The 15942-nt window shown below is 32.7% G+C and overlaps 2 protein-coding genes across 2 annotated transcripts; one reads left to right on the top strand and one right to left on the bottom strand.

The window, feature by feature from the left end:
- Positions 1-3231: 3231 nt before the first annotated feature.
- Positions 3232-9275, bottom strand: LOC133192451 (large ribosomal subunit protein uL29-like). The gene is made up of 4 exons (XM_061328457.1): positions 9224-9275; positions 7498-7601; positions 7007-7068; positions 3232-3483 (listed from the first exon to the last, which is right to left on the bottom strand). Exons 1-4 carry the CDS (start codon positions 9273-9275, stop codon positions 3252-3254), a joined length of 450 nt encoding a protein of 149 aa, XP_061184441.1. The 3' UTR covers positions 3232-3251.
- A 2947-nt stretch (positions 9276-12222) lies between these two features.
- On the top strand, positions 12223-15532 carry LOC133192505 (actin-related protein 2/3 complex subunit 5-C-like). Its single transcript, XM_061328503.1, has 4 exons — positions 12223-12400; positions 13206-13276; positions 13676-13852; positions 15049-15532. The coding sequence occupies exons 1-4, from the start codon at positions 12259-12261 to the stop codon at positions 15109-15111; spliced, it is 453 nt and encodes a 150-aa protein (XP_061184487.1). The 5' UTR covers positions 12223-12258; the 3' UTR covers positions 15112-15532.
- Positions 15533-15942: the final 410 nt, after the last annotated feature.

Genomic DNA, 15942 nt, shown 5'->3' with positions numbered 1-15942 from the left:
TTTGTGGCATAAAAAAGTCCACTAACTCCTTAAAATGGCTCTGTCCCTATATATACCAATTAACTGACAAAGTCCCAAGATTCCATTTTAAACCTCAATATAAAGAAGAGACATATTGCTTTCATTTCCCATAAAAAAAGTTTCCTTTGAGGGGTTCAGGTATTGCAAAATAGGCTTTGTGAAATTACAATATTCCTGAATTTTGAAGAAAATGGACGAATTTGAGCATCTTCAGTTAATAATTAAAATATGAGCCCACCCCACAATCCAAAAAAAAATTCATGGATAAAAATCTTCTTATTTAGGCAAAGCACCAATTTGAGGGGGGGGGGGGGGGGGGATTGTGTGTGTGTGTGTGTGTTAAATCAATAATATTTTGATCTCAAAATCAATAGGGGTCTTTTAAGGTCATAAAATATTTCACATAAAATTTCATTACAAAAGCTGATTCCAAGGGATTTCTTCATTACCTAGCTGGAAAGTTTCTTCAATAATAGGCAAAACTCTTATGGCAAAAATAATGGAATCGGAATTTCCTGGTAATATGCATATCTACACACTGTGTACTAAATATCTGCAAAGTTTAATCAAATTCTGTACAGCGGTATAAGAGGAGTTGCACTAACAAACTGTTCATCTCTATATTCAAGAAATGGCCAAAAATCTAAGTTGAAAAGTGCCGAAATTCCCAGAAAAATAATGGAATCGGAATTTCCTGGTAATATGCATATCTACACACTGTGTACTAAATATCTGCAAAGTTTAACCAAATTCTGTGCAGCGGTATAAGAGGAGTTGCACTAACAAACTGTTCATTTCTATATTCAAGATATGGCCAAAAATCTAAGTTGAAAAGTACCAAAATTCCCAGAAAAATAAAGGAATCGAAATTTCCTGGTTAATATGCACATCTACACACTGTGTACAAAATATCTACAAAGTTTGACGAAATTCTGTGCAGCGGTTTATGAGGAGTTGTGCTGACAGAAAAACAGGACTGATGGACTGACTGACTGACTGACTGACTGACGGATGGGTCAAAAACATTATACCTCATGCTACTTGTTGCGTGGGGTATAAATTTTTTTTTTTACTTTAAGTTTTTATGACTCCTTCAGGTACGAGTTATATTTTTTATGTATAAAGTTTTGTAAGTTATAGTCATCATACTGCAAAAAATTTAGGACGATTTATTGTTGCATTTTCTTTGTTCAGGTAAATAACAACTGTCATTGAAATTAAATTTGTATATACTTTTTCATTATAGCAGATAATTAACACAGATGAATTGACAATTTGTCTGAAATTGTGAGTGAAAAATTCTAAGCAATATCAGATTGGCTGAAATTTTTTGATGACCATAATACATACAAGGGTCATTACCTTGTATACCGTGAATGGCATATAATTCACATATACTGGTAAACCTCAGAAAGACTTACATGTATCTAACTTACAAATGCATGTATGAACCATATTTATATATTTATTAAGTTTGAATGAGGTGTCATTGGTGTACCCTTGGGGTCCTTTGAATCCTAAAAAAAAATGTTTTGTGTATTGAAATAAACAATAAACAGATAATGATGTATTAAATTAAAAAATGCACATAAACCATATTTACATTTATTAAAGCTGAATTGGATGTCAGTGATATGGCTCATTATTGGGGTACTTAAGGGTATTCTTCAGATACCTAGGGTTTCCTTGGTATCCTTTTTTGTGTATTAAAATATGCAATAAACAGTTAATACTATGTTATTTACAAAAGCATAAAACCATTTTTAGATTTATAAAGGCCCAACTGGGTGTCCTTGGGGTATTTTGGGATATTCTTCGGGTTACCCTGGGATGTCCTTGTGGTAACTTAAGGCTATCCTTTGGTTCTTAAGCGAGTATCCTTTCGATTTGTGTATTGAAGTATATACGATAAACAGTTACTGTGTCATTTACAAATGCAAATATAAACCATATTTACATGTACATTTATTAATGTTGAATTGGGTGTCCTAGGGTACACTGGGATTTTCTTGTGGTACCTTAAGAGTATTATTTGGTTTTATGTGAGTGCCCTTTGGTTTTGTGTATTGAAATACACAAATCATAATTAAAACATGATTATTTATTTACACCGTATAAAATATTAAAGTTCTTCAAAACTAAACATGCATAATTGAGCTTAATTGTTAAATTAATTAATATTACCTATAAATTTTTAACTTGGGTAACTGCTCTATATTTAAGACAATTAATTTAAAAGTGTTAATATGTCTTTCAAAAATATTTTTTTTCTAATTTACAAGTGCATATAAACCATATTTAGAATAATTAAGGTTGTATATGGTGTCCCTGGGGTACCTTGTGGTATCCCTGGGGTTCCTTGTGGTACCTTGTGGTTCCTTGTGGTAAAAAGACATACCCAGTTTATCCACCGATAACTTACTTGGTGAGAATTGATCAACCGTTTCATTTTTTTTTTTACCTTGACCTTCCTAATGACCCTTAACTTTACTATTTCTTGTGTACAAAACTCAGTTTTAAAGAAACCATTTTCATCAAATTTATGAACCAATACAAATGTTCATGTTTCTTTACAAATGAACCCTGGGCGAGACATTCATGTCCTATGGACATATTTCTAGTCTTTAATTTTTTTTAATCTGGAAAATAGTTCACGGTCACTGCACAACCTCTACCCATGAGTACTCTACAGTTAAAGTTTGAGTCTGCCCGAGTCAGGGGGGATCAAATATGCTCTGGACAAGAATTTAAGTTTTTCTGACCTTAACCTACTAGAAAATTGTTTCAAGGTCACTGCACACCCTCTACCAACGGGTACTCTACCGGTGAAGTTTGAGCCTGGCCCAGGGGGAGATAAAATATACTCTGGACAAGGATTTTACAGTTTTTCTGACCTTGACCTAGAAAATTCATTTAAGGTCACTGCACACCCTCTACCCAATTGTGGTGGTTTGAGTCTACTGGGCAAAGGAGAGAGAAAATATGCTCCAAGACAGTGAAATCAGATAGTTAAACAGATAGGATAGATGAACAGACTGATCGTTATAGGCACTCTCAGAGTTGGGCTCTAATTATAGGTAATATTTATAAAAAAGTAATTCATTCAACTTCTCATAAATAAATGTGATAAACAGCAATAAAAAAGCTGTTATGCACTATTACTGTCCTTCAGGAAAGATAAACATATTCCAAAAAACAACAAACTACAAGTAAACTCTACACCAAATAATTTATTGTTTGACAGCGAATTTTCTCATGGGGTAGAGTCTTTCTTTGCGCTGTTGTTTCCGTGACTTGATGGACTTTTCGTATGGTGTCAGAGCCCTCCTCATGGCACGGGTCTTCTTCTGACGGAGGTCTGTGGGCTTTAGACGCTTGGATCTGTAGTATTTCCTAAGGTTCTCCTTCTGGGTCTGGTGGATCACTGTCAACACACGGGCGATAGACTTCCTCACCACACGGCTGAAATGATATCATAAACATAACTTCCTCTAAAAGTTCTTCTCTAAAACTTAACAAGATATAACCAATTAAAAATTATTATTATAAACAAGTCTTCAGTCATTACATCAGTCCTATCGATCCAATGGCAAAACACTTCATAATTTTTCAGGCCAAAAGTTTACATCATCTGTAATGACTTGACATGGAAACAAAAATAAAATGAAACCATTAAACAAGCTTGAATAAAAATAACTGTAAAGTTAAACTTCGATATCACGCACACCGATATCTCAATACCATAGACATGTTGAAGTGATTTGGAAGTCCTAACCCATTATTTTAGTATTTTACCCTGGATATCTTGAATCCTCAGATATCTTGAAGTTTTTTCTTGGTTCCATAGAGTGCAAGATAATGACGTTTGACTGTACTTGCATTCCTTTATGATATTTTGTAAACATAGGTAAACCACATGTAATTGATCATTTTATTTGAGTTTTTTCTATTTTAAATTGTCAGAGAAAATACAAAAAAATTATTTTATTTGCAAATAAGGTGCTTTAGAGTTTGCTATTAATGAATGGATAGTATGTATAAATTTAAAAAAAAAAAAAAAGTCAAGAAAAGTCTCATAGACATTTTCAATTTTTGATTACAAAAAATTATTTATGAAAATGAAACATGTTAATATTTATTTCATTTATGGATAAAATCTCCACGAAACAAGTAAGTGAAGTCACATCTATAGGGATGATATGCTAAACAACCATTTTTTAAAAATGAATCGAAATGAAATTGTAAAATATCAGAGAAATTTGCTAATTTTCAACTACTTTCTTTACATTACAGTGTTCACTTATTAGCTGACAGTCATCTATGAATGTGACACAAGATATTTTGTCAATATCACAACTGGTACATATGCCCATCAAAGAGAGAGAGAGAGATTGGGGAATGGCTATCTTGCCCCTGGTTTTAAAAAATTAAACATCCCACTACAATTATACTTTCATTGTTGCAATTCATATGAAGTACCGGTAATGTTTTTTCAACAATAAAACCTCCTCCACTGATTGAAGGATGTAGTTAGTGAAGAAAAGTTTCTCTTTGCATCGTATGTCACAGAGATGTGATGAATCACAGTCTGCCGGCTTAATTGATGCAGCAATCTTTTCTAACTCCTATACTAACAGAGCTGAATTGATGCAGCAACCTCCTCTAACTCCTATAATAATGGAGATGTAAAGAATGCTAAATTGCTTGAACAATCACAAATTAAATGCAATGGCCAGAGCCTAGTTATGGTTGGCACACAGACATCTGACAAACTTTTAAACCCCCACCCCCTTTAAAGGTGCTTGGACACAGATTTGAAGTTAATATTTTCTCAAATTTTCTGTATAATTTCATGTCTTATATGTTGCTATAGCATTTCATACTAAAATATAATAAAAATCTTATTTCTTCTCGAAGTTATTAAAACTTCAAAATTCTGGACGCGTTGGATTGACACATCCTTGCGCTTTCACATATTTTTATTCTTAATACTTAAGAAAAGTGGCAATTTTGTTGTGTATTAATGAAAAATATTAAAAATATTAAAATTATAACCCAAAATATTCAGAGTAGAAATGTTCGAAAGCAAAACCCACTCACAGTATTGTAAGTCCGTGCTCAGTGGTGTGTGCAGCGTTAAACAATTGAACACACCCGGTGAATCGTAAACATTAACAATAACAGAGCTCGTGCCCTGTGTACAAAAACAGTGTACGTTTCACGGATGTGTTCAATTTGTTAAACTCTGTACACATCACAGAGCACGACTGACAATACTGGTCAGTTGGTTTTGCTTTCGAACATATCTACTCTGAATTTTCTGGATTATAGATGTAATATTTTTCATTAATACATAACAAAACCGCTTCTTTTCTTAAATATTAAGGATAAAGTTAAAATTTGGGTAAGTGCAAAGATGTTTTAATCAAACGCGTCCCGGAATTTGTAGTTCCAATAATTTCCAGATAAAATAAGTTTTTAATTATATTTTCGTGTGAAATGCTATTGCAATATATAAGCAGTGATATTATACAGAAAATTTGAGAAAATATTAAGTTCAAATCTGTGTCTAAGCACCTTTAACAGAAACAAAAGTCTTTGAAAAGATTGTCACTATTAATTATCTTGTTGATACTTGTACTTAAAATAAATGAAAAGTAACACCTAAACTTGAAACATTTTTTTTAATTTTATTAGTTACAGAATCATATACCTTGATATTTTCTTAACTTGAACAAAGAAGTCAAATCTTATCTATATCAGGTGGAGCAAGATGACAGATTTTCACATATTCTCTCTTTAGAAGCTATGTCAACATTGACAAAAAGAATAGATGAGCCCTATTAATTAAAATCCGACCAGTAATGTAGGAGCCTTAAGGTATAGCATTTTGAAAGAAATTCACAGAAAAATTCTGTTTTAGTAACCATGGCAACAGTGCTACTTGAAATGTAACAATTTGGTATCTTAGTGTAGTCTTTTTGTGTATCATGTTTTATTGAAATCAGACAAAAACTGAAGACGGCCGGGTGCCATTTTGGAATAATGCTGTAGAAACTGACATTTTCAGTCATTCTGAACTTCCCAAAATGTTCACTGCAGCAATGTAAATAAATGCAATTTTAATCCCCCAATTTTGGGGACTTATTAGTTGGGGTCAATGAACCTATTAGCATATTGTAACTATCTTGTCTGTTCATCATTCTTAAAAGAAAATATATTTTTGAAGTAATATGTTCTACTGCAAATGTTACACCAAGATCTTCTTTTCTTTTTTTTGAAAAGTAGGTCAAACTTCAAGATACAATCAAGGTTAAACTATTTGAAAATTAGGTCAAACTTAAAGGTCAAAGTCAAAAACAACAGTTCATTCAGAAGTCTTGTCACAGGTATTTCACACAAAAAAACATGAAAGCAATATCTTCTCTCATCCAAAAATTAATAAATTTAAATTTTTTTGAAACGAAAGTCATACTTCAAGGTCACATGGTCAAAAATCACAGCATATTCAAAAAGGTCTTCTCATAGGTAATGCAAGTGAAATATGAAAATCCCATTTTTTCTCATTCAAAAGTTATCACTAAAATTATATTTTTGAAAAGTAAGTCAAACTCAAAGCTCAAGAGGTCAAAAATAAATGTACATTCTGAAAGGTCTTTGTCAAAGGTTAGCATGTGAAATATTTTAAAGTTATGATCAAGGTTAAAAATTTTTTGACTGACAGATGGACAGACAAAGAGAATGAGATTTAATGTCACCATGCTTTCGCAAAAGAGGGGTACAAGAAGAAGTATGACATTTTGGATCACACATTCTTTTAAATCAATGGGTACCTCCTTTCACAACTTAAGATGTTAACATGGTTAAAAAGAAAAGTTTCCTGCAGCATGTGTCTCAGAGATGTATAATTAGACAAGACAATGTACCTTCTCACTCCTGAATGCTTTTTATTCTACTCTCTACACTTATCAGCAAAAAAACTCACATTTTAGACAGTTTGGATGCTGCTCCACCAGTCACTTTAGCAACCCTCAAGGAACCAAGTTCCTGAAAAAACAATAGGAGTGCAGACATAAAGAAAAACATGTGATTCTTCCAAAAGAAAATGAAATCTGCAGAATCAGATCTGCCCCTCCAGATTAATTTTTCAAATCTTCTTGGTTTTGAAAATAGTAACATTTTATTTACTTCTTGATATCGAAGATTTTTCTACAATTAATTATCCTGAAGAAAAAAAAATGATGAAATAACCTCAGTACAAGGAAATAACACATCAGCAGCAGGCTCTATAGGAATTGGCATGAGGCTGTACAATTTGAGTTGTAAAAATGAGTAATGTTTAAACACTGAATGCAAAACAAATTACTGGATAAAATTCTCTTCTGCCATCTTTTCTGCTGACAACAGATTTTATCAAGACAGTGAGATTCAAGTACAATTTTTTAAAAAGTATTTTTATGCTGTGCGCTATCTTACATTTTTCAGTTCATCCAACTGCTTTGTTAGTTCCTCCTTTTTCTTGCCTCGGAGATCCTTTGCCTTAACTTTTGCCTGAAGAAGATAAAAAGTGAATAATAACACTTAATTTTGTAAATAGGTCTAATGTTTGTTGGTATTTAAAAGAACTTGTCGAATGCTTATTATTATTATTTGATTTTTGTTTGCAATAAACACTCTCGACTGCAGTAATTATACATATCGTGCTCTCGATCCAGTCGAGGAAATTCGGTTTAGTAAATAAACGAAACTAGTCCCGTTTGCAGAGTTAAGACAACAGAAAAAAAATACCCCTGCAATGTAACTATTTTATGTTAAATACGGATTTTTCTCCCAACATTACTCTTTAATCCTAATGAGTGACATTTTCTCTCAAATGGTTTCAGCCGTCATTTTCAAATGCAGACACCTCTACATTTAATCAGGTAATTTTACTCCACATAACATTCTCAAAAGAAAACTTGAAATATTTTCTAAAAGTGAAGTGTTTATTTTTCCAAATTAAAGTGATTACGGTTAAGAATATCATTTGTCGGCTAAGATGATGGTAGATTTTGAACAGGGTTAAGTTTTTACCATGTTGATAAATATTATGGCGGCGATAGAGGGCGCTTTCTATACCACATTCCCAAAGCATCGGAAAGGATATAAATTAATATGAACCCGACCGATATTGCTTAAAGGATTTTTTAAGGACATACGCAACGTACCTTACCTACTGATAATTTTTCAAGATATTCTTAATTTAAGATTATAGTGCCATCAGATGTTTGTAGACAAAAATTCAGCATGCATTACCAGGGGTTTTGAAAAGATGTCAATTGATGAAAATTATTGTATAATTCAAAGAAAAGTAAACCAAAAATTACTAAACATATATTCTAGATGTTTTTTTTTATCCAAACTTGTTTTAGAAGAAGTGTACATGGATGTACAACAACATATATAGACATTAAAATAGACATTAAAAATGTGTAGCACACAGTTCATTAAGCAGGCTGTTAAGTATCGGAACTCTTCAACTCAGGGGCAAAAGACAATGAAGTTCAAACTACATGTACGTTGCTTATGTCCTTAAAAATCATTTTGAATACATCAAACGATGAAATTCGTATTATTCAAGAAAACCAGAAGATTGAGAAGGGAGGTGGTAAAAACTACTTGAACGAAAAATCCCTCCGCCCATCCATTCAACTGTTGAGCTCAATAATGTGAAATTATTGCTCGCAAAAATTAATTATGACATCGGTGTAAATTATTCGTTTATCTCTTTAACTCAACTGAAAATATCTTTAAATACTTTATAACTATTGTGTTGTAAGTAAAATCATCATTATTTATTACTAGATTACGCATATATGTTGAGGATTATCATAATTAAACAGCTCTCTCTAAAAAAAATTGCAGTTTAATGGATTAATAATAAATTTTGATATGGCGACATCTTTTGAGAATAATTCACTGATAGGGGAATAAGAACTAGCAATATGTGGTTATGGGTGTCAAATTCAAATGTTAAGAAAACTTTCAAAAAACATCAACCACAACAGTCGTAAGACAACAAAGACAGTGAAGAAATCTATATTTTGATAAGATGAAAAAAAAAAAAAACACTGCTGATGTTTCGAGCGGAAAAATGGAGGTTCAGGCAAAACTCTGCCGTCATGAGAAAAGGGCCCTTAAGGTCAAAATTTCACAAACTGACTTTTTGTTAACTTTTGATAGCCTGACTCTTTCTGAATGGAAATATACATCATTTTTTAAAAATATCTCACTTTATCAGTATTTTATGAGCATTTTAGTAAGGCCGCTTCAAAACAACGTTGATGTTACTTACTGAAAATGTAATGACGTCGCGTGCGTCAAATTCAGTTTCCAAACATTCTTTTAAAAACTACACTTTTTAAATAACCTTAATCATTTTGAATCTTAAACTTGAGAATTCTTTTTTCTTCCAAGCAACAAGTATGTAATTATTCATGAGGGAAGTCGCATACTATATTTTCAAGTCTAGTAATTTCGTAAAGGATGAGGTGGGGTTCTAGACAGGATATAGGAACGGTTTTTATTCAGTCGAAAAATTAATACTTGTTGAATTCCACATCATAAGGTTGTTTTTTTTTAAATTCCTACTTTAGCTCAATTCATAAAAGATATAAAGCACTTATAATATTAAAATATTATGTAAAAATCTATATAGATGTCCCAGAAGGGCTCCTCGCGAAAGAGCACATCGATCCCGATATAAAAAAAATATTTTCGGATATAAGCACGCATTCACTCACCCACATATACACGCACGTTACTTTATCCCCTATAACTTTGTTACGAAGGGATAATAACACCTCATGTATTTTCTGTATCATCAAAAAATTCTAACGGGAAATAAATTCAGATACGCCATGATGTGTAAACTTTTTTTTCTTTTTTTTAAGTTTCATTAAAAAAAATCATAATTAATTAAAAAATAAAAATAAAAGCAAAAATCTGTTCACTACTTCCAAGGGGATTTTTTATTTAGCTTTTTCTTAATTCTTAAAAAAAAATGATTAAATAATTAAGTTTCCATTGTTTATACAATTCAATTTCTTCGCCTGTCTTAGATATGGAGTAGAAACATAACAGAAGCACATAACGATGTCAAAGGATTGTATTATGAACGTTTATTCTGTACATAAAAATTTAATTGTTTTGTAAACTGCTTACTTTTTTCTGTAAATCACACTTAATCAAAAGCGGTTAAATTAATTTTTTTTTTTTTGCTTTTCAATGATCTGCGCCCCCATCCCCTCCCCTCCCCTCAAACACATTTGGATATCGACGCTTCACCCTGAGCTGGTCTAACTGCGCATATCGATATTATTAACTATGGATCAATTAAAATGGCTAAGTACATTTTATATTAGGTGTTTTTTAGAATTAAGAAGTGTATACATGTACGTGCATTGCTCTCCCCCTCTCTCTGAAAAAAAAATATGCGTGTATGCAGAATACCATTTAATATTAAGACTTAGTCTACTTAATATGAGTCAAATTTAAACATTTGCAAATTGCTCAGAAAACTTAAGCCATGCATCGTCGTAATTAATGTTCAATGAGTTCAATGTCGCACTTAGCATAATTATGTGATATCAATTAAATACCTAAACAGAATAATTAATAAATGCATGTACTAGTGTGTAATTATATTATCTATTAAAAATGTCCGCATCAAATTTCAAATGATTTAATGTTTTTCTTGTAACACCTGGAAATCCAATTTATTTCTTGTTTACAAAACGCAGTCGACTAAAATTATAATACCGCGACTTTGACGTCGTTTTCTGTGCATTGTGACGTCAAAAGATAAGGGCCCTTTTCTCATGACGGCAGTCAATACGCAAGTTTCGAGATTATCTCCCTTAGTGCGCTCTTTCGTTACGGAGGGGAGTTTTGTTTCCCCGTAAACCGGCAGGTGGGACAGTTATTTATAACGTTACATCACGGATATGCCAGTCTATTATAACTGTTTGTCGGGATGCACTCATCAACTCAAAAATTATCTAATTTAAGTAAAGTCAATTTCTTTCTACCATAAAATCGGAACAAAAGAAAATATCAGTGGATAAGGCTTATCAGACGAAGAAGAGAGATGGATCTCTAATAAACAGCCGATAAATACACTTGCATCTGATCATTGCAGGTCAGAATTCTAAATGACACTCCGACTCTTTCCATTTTAATAATTTCGATTAGTCCACTTACTTTTTAGAAAAAAGGTTAGTACAATGAAGGAAGCGTCTATTAAACAAAGTAATCTGTTAAAAACTATGACGGTTCTTTAGTTTTCAAGTATCCTAATTGAAAGTAAATTTGTCAAACTTTTATAGTAGAGCTCAATAAAATCATCAAAATCATCGCTGTTTGACCTTATAATCTATCTATAACAGTTAATGAATTTTAAGAGCCCTAGTCATCGTTCATTTATTTATGCACGTTTGTGTACATTAACAACCTGTCCCACTCCCATGCTGATATGGATACTATTTGCGCCTCTATCGTTGGAGAGCTACAATCTCGAAACTTGCGTATTATAATTGACATGGACCACAACACCTTAGTCAATATGGACATGTTCTTCTTCATTAGCAGATTTTTTTCCAATATATTCTTATGTAAAACTTTGATCCCTTATTATGGCCCCACCCTACCCCCGGGGGTCATGATTTGAACAAACCTGAATCTACATTACCAAAGGATGCTTCTTTATTAATATGACTAATCATGGCTTTGCTGTTCTTGAGAAGAAGATTTGTTATTTTTTTCCCTTTATATTCCTATGTAAAACTTTCACATCCATTATGGCCCCACCCACCCCGGGGGTCAAGATTTGTATAAATTTGAATCTACACCATGTAATATAAAGGTTTCACATAAGATTCATCTTTTAGTCCCAGTGGTTCTTGAGAAGATAAATTTGTAAAAGATGCCACCAAATTTTCACTAATTATCTCCCCTTGAAAGAGGGTGTGACCTTTCATTTGAACAAACTTGAAACCCTTTTATCCAAGGATCCTCTGTGCAAGTTTGGTTGAAATTGCTTCAGTGTTGGGAGCGTATCGCAGAAGACAACTCTGGATAGAGAATGATTCATTGAACGACTTATCAAATACATACGTATATTTACGAAAGTGGTAAGCCGGAAAGAAAAGGACTTCCGGGGTGTATTGCAGAAGAGAAAAATATCTAACTCTTGTAACAATGTCAAAAAATACTGGTGCTAGCAAGTTTAGGAAGGTAAATGTCGACGAGTATGACGAAGAAAACTTTCAAGATAACGAAGACACAGATGTCGGTGAAGTTGGTCCCAATGAAAACGAAGTTGTAAACTATTTAAATCAATGTATCCTTGTGTATGAGTGTTGCGTTTTTTTCTTCCTTGAGTCATATCAGCATGTTGCATGTTAGTTATCATTTTTTCAGAAAAAAAAGTTTGGTTTGTGTAATAAACACAAGTACAGTATTTTGATTTTTCTCAAAGAATTTTGATGACATAATTTGAAATCATTCTGCAAACTCATGTCTCCCATAGGCTCTCCCCATCTGTATTTGTAAATGAGGAAATGATAAGGCCATCATTAAAAATATCTTTGTTTCCCCTAACCCGACCCTAAAATCTGAAGTTGGGTAGGTAGGTAGGTAAATAATTTTTTTTTCCTGACAGCAGCTTTGAAAATATATTCTGATTTTCTGATAAGAACGGGTTTTCATGAAATTGTATTTTATGTAAGTTGATAAACATTTAAAAAAATATTGGAATAATCTTCTTAAAAAAAACTTTTCAGTCGGCGGGATTTAATTGGGTCGGTCGCGTTAGGGGAAACAAAGGTATTTTTTATTTTGGCCTAAGTCTACATAGGTCTACCCCTCTTTACAAATTTATAGTATATAGGAGTAGACCTATGTATACTTGTTTCGTCATTAGATGGGGAGTGCCTATGATGTCTCTGAAAGTATGAATGTGTACAGATTTGCTACATTGCAACTATATCGGTATATGGAACATATTCTAACTGTGGAGAGGGCTTGTCTCAAGACGCAGATTATTCTAACTAATCAATTGATGTATATATAATTTTTTGAGAAAAAATGTTCATTATTGTCTTGTACCCACAAGTGCTGACCTCATTTTCTTAAACACATATAAGCCAAAAATGTTGAAGCACTGAAAGCTGTCTTACAGAATCCTCTGCAGGGTTGCAAAGACAAAAGAATGAAGGTAGGTAAAATGACTTTTCAGCATTAATCTGTAAGTCAAAGGGTTTTGTATTTTCAAGGTTTTCTGTATATGTGCTTCTTTTATAGATCAAAGGCTAAAATCATTGGAAATTTAAATTTCTAAAAATACTTTTTTTTTTTGCAAAATACAATAATTATAAAATGTGTGTTGAATGTTAAGTTAAACTGTTTGAATTCATTATCTTTTACATTTATTAACTAAATTGAAGTTACATACCTTGATAAATTCATTACATATTTCCTGTGTTTAAACAGATTTAGGTGTAATACATTAAGCTTAAACAATAGGTGAAAAAGTTGGAAAGTGTTATTATATTTGATTCTAAATCATTTAATATGCGAAGTAACTTATAATTTGAAAAATGTATTTTATTTTAAGGACAAGGTAGTGCAGCTGGTTGTTCGAGTTCTGACTGCATTTAAAACCAGTGAAATTGAGAAGGGTGTAAATGCCCTTGACAGTAAATCATTGGACATTCTCATGAAATATATTTATAGAGGATTTGAATTTCCATCAGAAGGAAGCAGTGCTGCACTTCTAACATGGCATGAGAAGGTATTTAAATTTTTTCTTATTTTTTTATTTAATGAAGGCCTTCTCATAGAGAGTACCTGTACCTGGTGTACCATCGATGATGAAATTATTTTTGGATGCCTTGGATGCTTTCTTAGATTTAATAATGTCAGCTTACTTGTATTATTTGTTGAAATGTGCAATTTGGAAACTGCAGATATCAAACAAAAAAGAGAGCCAAAGTCAGTTCTATGGGATGACATCATAATGAGAACTTCAATAATCTGGTTTAGTAAACTGTGATGCATTGTCGCAAGCCACGGGTTTTGTGTCCATTCTATTTCCGTTTGTGGAAATAGAATGGACACAAAACCCGTGGCTTGCGACGATGACTGTGATGAGACATTGCATTTCTTTTCCTTAATAATTGCTGCCTTTGCATTGTCATGTAGGATGGTATACATTTTTGCTCACCACAATCAGCCTATGCTATACCTAAAATTACCTTTGGTGTCTGCATGATGGCTATAGTTTCAGAACCAAGTAACTGTAAGCTGTGCCTGGACTAAACTTGTATTTATTGTATGATGCATATATGGATGAACACTAGCAGAGTTTCTTCAGATATTGGAAGTGACCTATATTTTCTGGATCATTGGTCACATTAAAGTTTTTGAAGCATGTTTATTCTAAATTAACTATAAGCCATATGGTGACCAAAATCGAATGGATGATGCATCAATGGATGCACACTACCAGTGGTATTTAGAATATTGGATCTGTCCTACATTTTTTTGATGATTGATTTAAGTTTTTGGGCAGGTTCATTCCAAAGTAACTGTAACCATTATGGTGACCAGACTTGCATAAACGATGCATCTAGGTATGCATGCTGCCAGACTTGCTTTGGATGCTGTATCTACCAGCATTTCCTGGATGATTGAACCTATCAAAGTTAACGAAGCAGGTTGATTTCTAAGTAAGTAAAAGTCTTCATTGGATGATGCATCTAGGGATGCTCACTACCAGACCTGCTTTGTATTCTGCATCTGATCCACATTTTTAAGGGGGGGGGGGGGGGTTTAATAAATTATATCCAGACCAAACTTCCATAAAGGTTGCATCCAAGGATGTACACTACCAGAATATTTGATGTGAGACTTTGCCGTAATTGTATATAATTTTTGTGGAAGGGATGCTTTTATTACTTCAGCTAAATAAAATTCTCCCCATTACAGGTGTATGCAGTTGGAGGGTCAGGCACCATCATCCGAGTTCTAACCGACAGGAGGAATGTATGATGTCTTGTGCCAGACTTTTCATATAACACCCAATCAGAGCTATATTAACTTATACAAATGTATATGAAGATAGTTTAACTGTACATCATTTAAATAAGATGATTGGATCTAAGAGAGAAAGAGGGAGAAACCATTGTGATAAGAATAAATCATGACACTATAATTGTTGAAGAATTTTGGATGGATTTATGATAATGTTGTTTATCATTCCTAAAGATTTTACAATTCTTAATTTTGTTTCAATTTTATTTTAATCCATTCTTTCCTTTCTCTGGGACAATATGAATTACACATATTTGTCTAAGTCAGTTTACAATATATGTTGTAATGTTTATGAAATTTCACACACTCCAGAAAACAATCATCTGTCATTCTGCCTTCATATTTTGTTTTACCTAAAATAAATTATTTATGCAATTTATGATTTCATTTTCTTTGCAAAGAGTAATTTGACATGAAAAGAGTAAATGGGAATAAACTGCAGGTACAGTAGTTATAGGAATTAAATTTTTTTTATAAAAACATGGTATCCTAGATTTAGTTTTATATAGTTAAGTAAAAATGAAAAAGGTGAAGATAACGAACAGTGATCAATCTCAAAAAATCTATAAACAATGCAAATCGGTGAAGAGGGCATAAAACATAAACCCCTGGACAGAAATTCCATAGGTGGGATCAGGTGCCTAAGAGGAGAAAGCATCCCGTTGACTGTCACACCCACCGTGAGCCCTATGTATTCGTAAGGTAAATGGAACATTCTGTAGTCAAATTCAGTATACATGTAAAAACAAAGGCCTAACAGTTGGTATGAAACAAGTCAGCTAAAATACG

The sequence above is a fragment of the Saccostrea echinata genome, unplaced genomic scaffold (assembly GCF_033153115.1).
Source record: "Saccostrea echinata isolate AGI-Se365-2 ecotype Australia unplaced genomic scaffold, CSIRO_AGI_Sech_v1 ptg000025l, whole genome shotgun sequence".
In the NCBI taxonomy this organism is placed as follows: domain Eukaryota; kingdom Metazoa; phylum Mollusca; class Bivalvia; order Ostreida; family Ostreidae; genus Saccostrea; species Saccostrea echinata.
The sequence above is the reverse complement of the archived record's forward strand: the minus strand, read 5'-3'. Positions and strand labels throughout refer to the sequence as shown.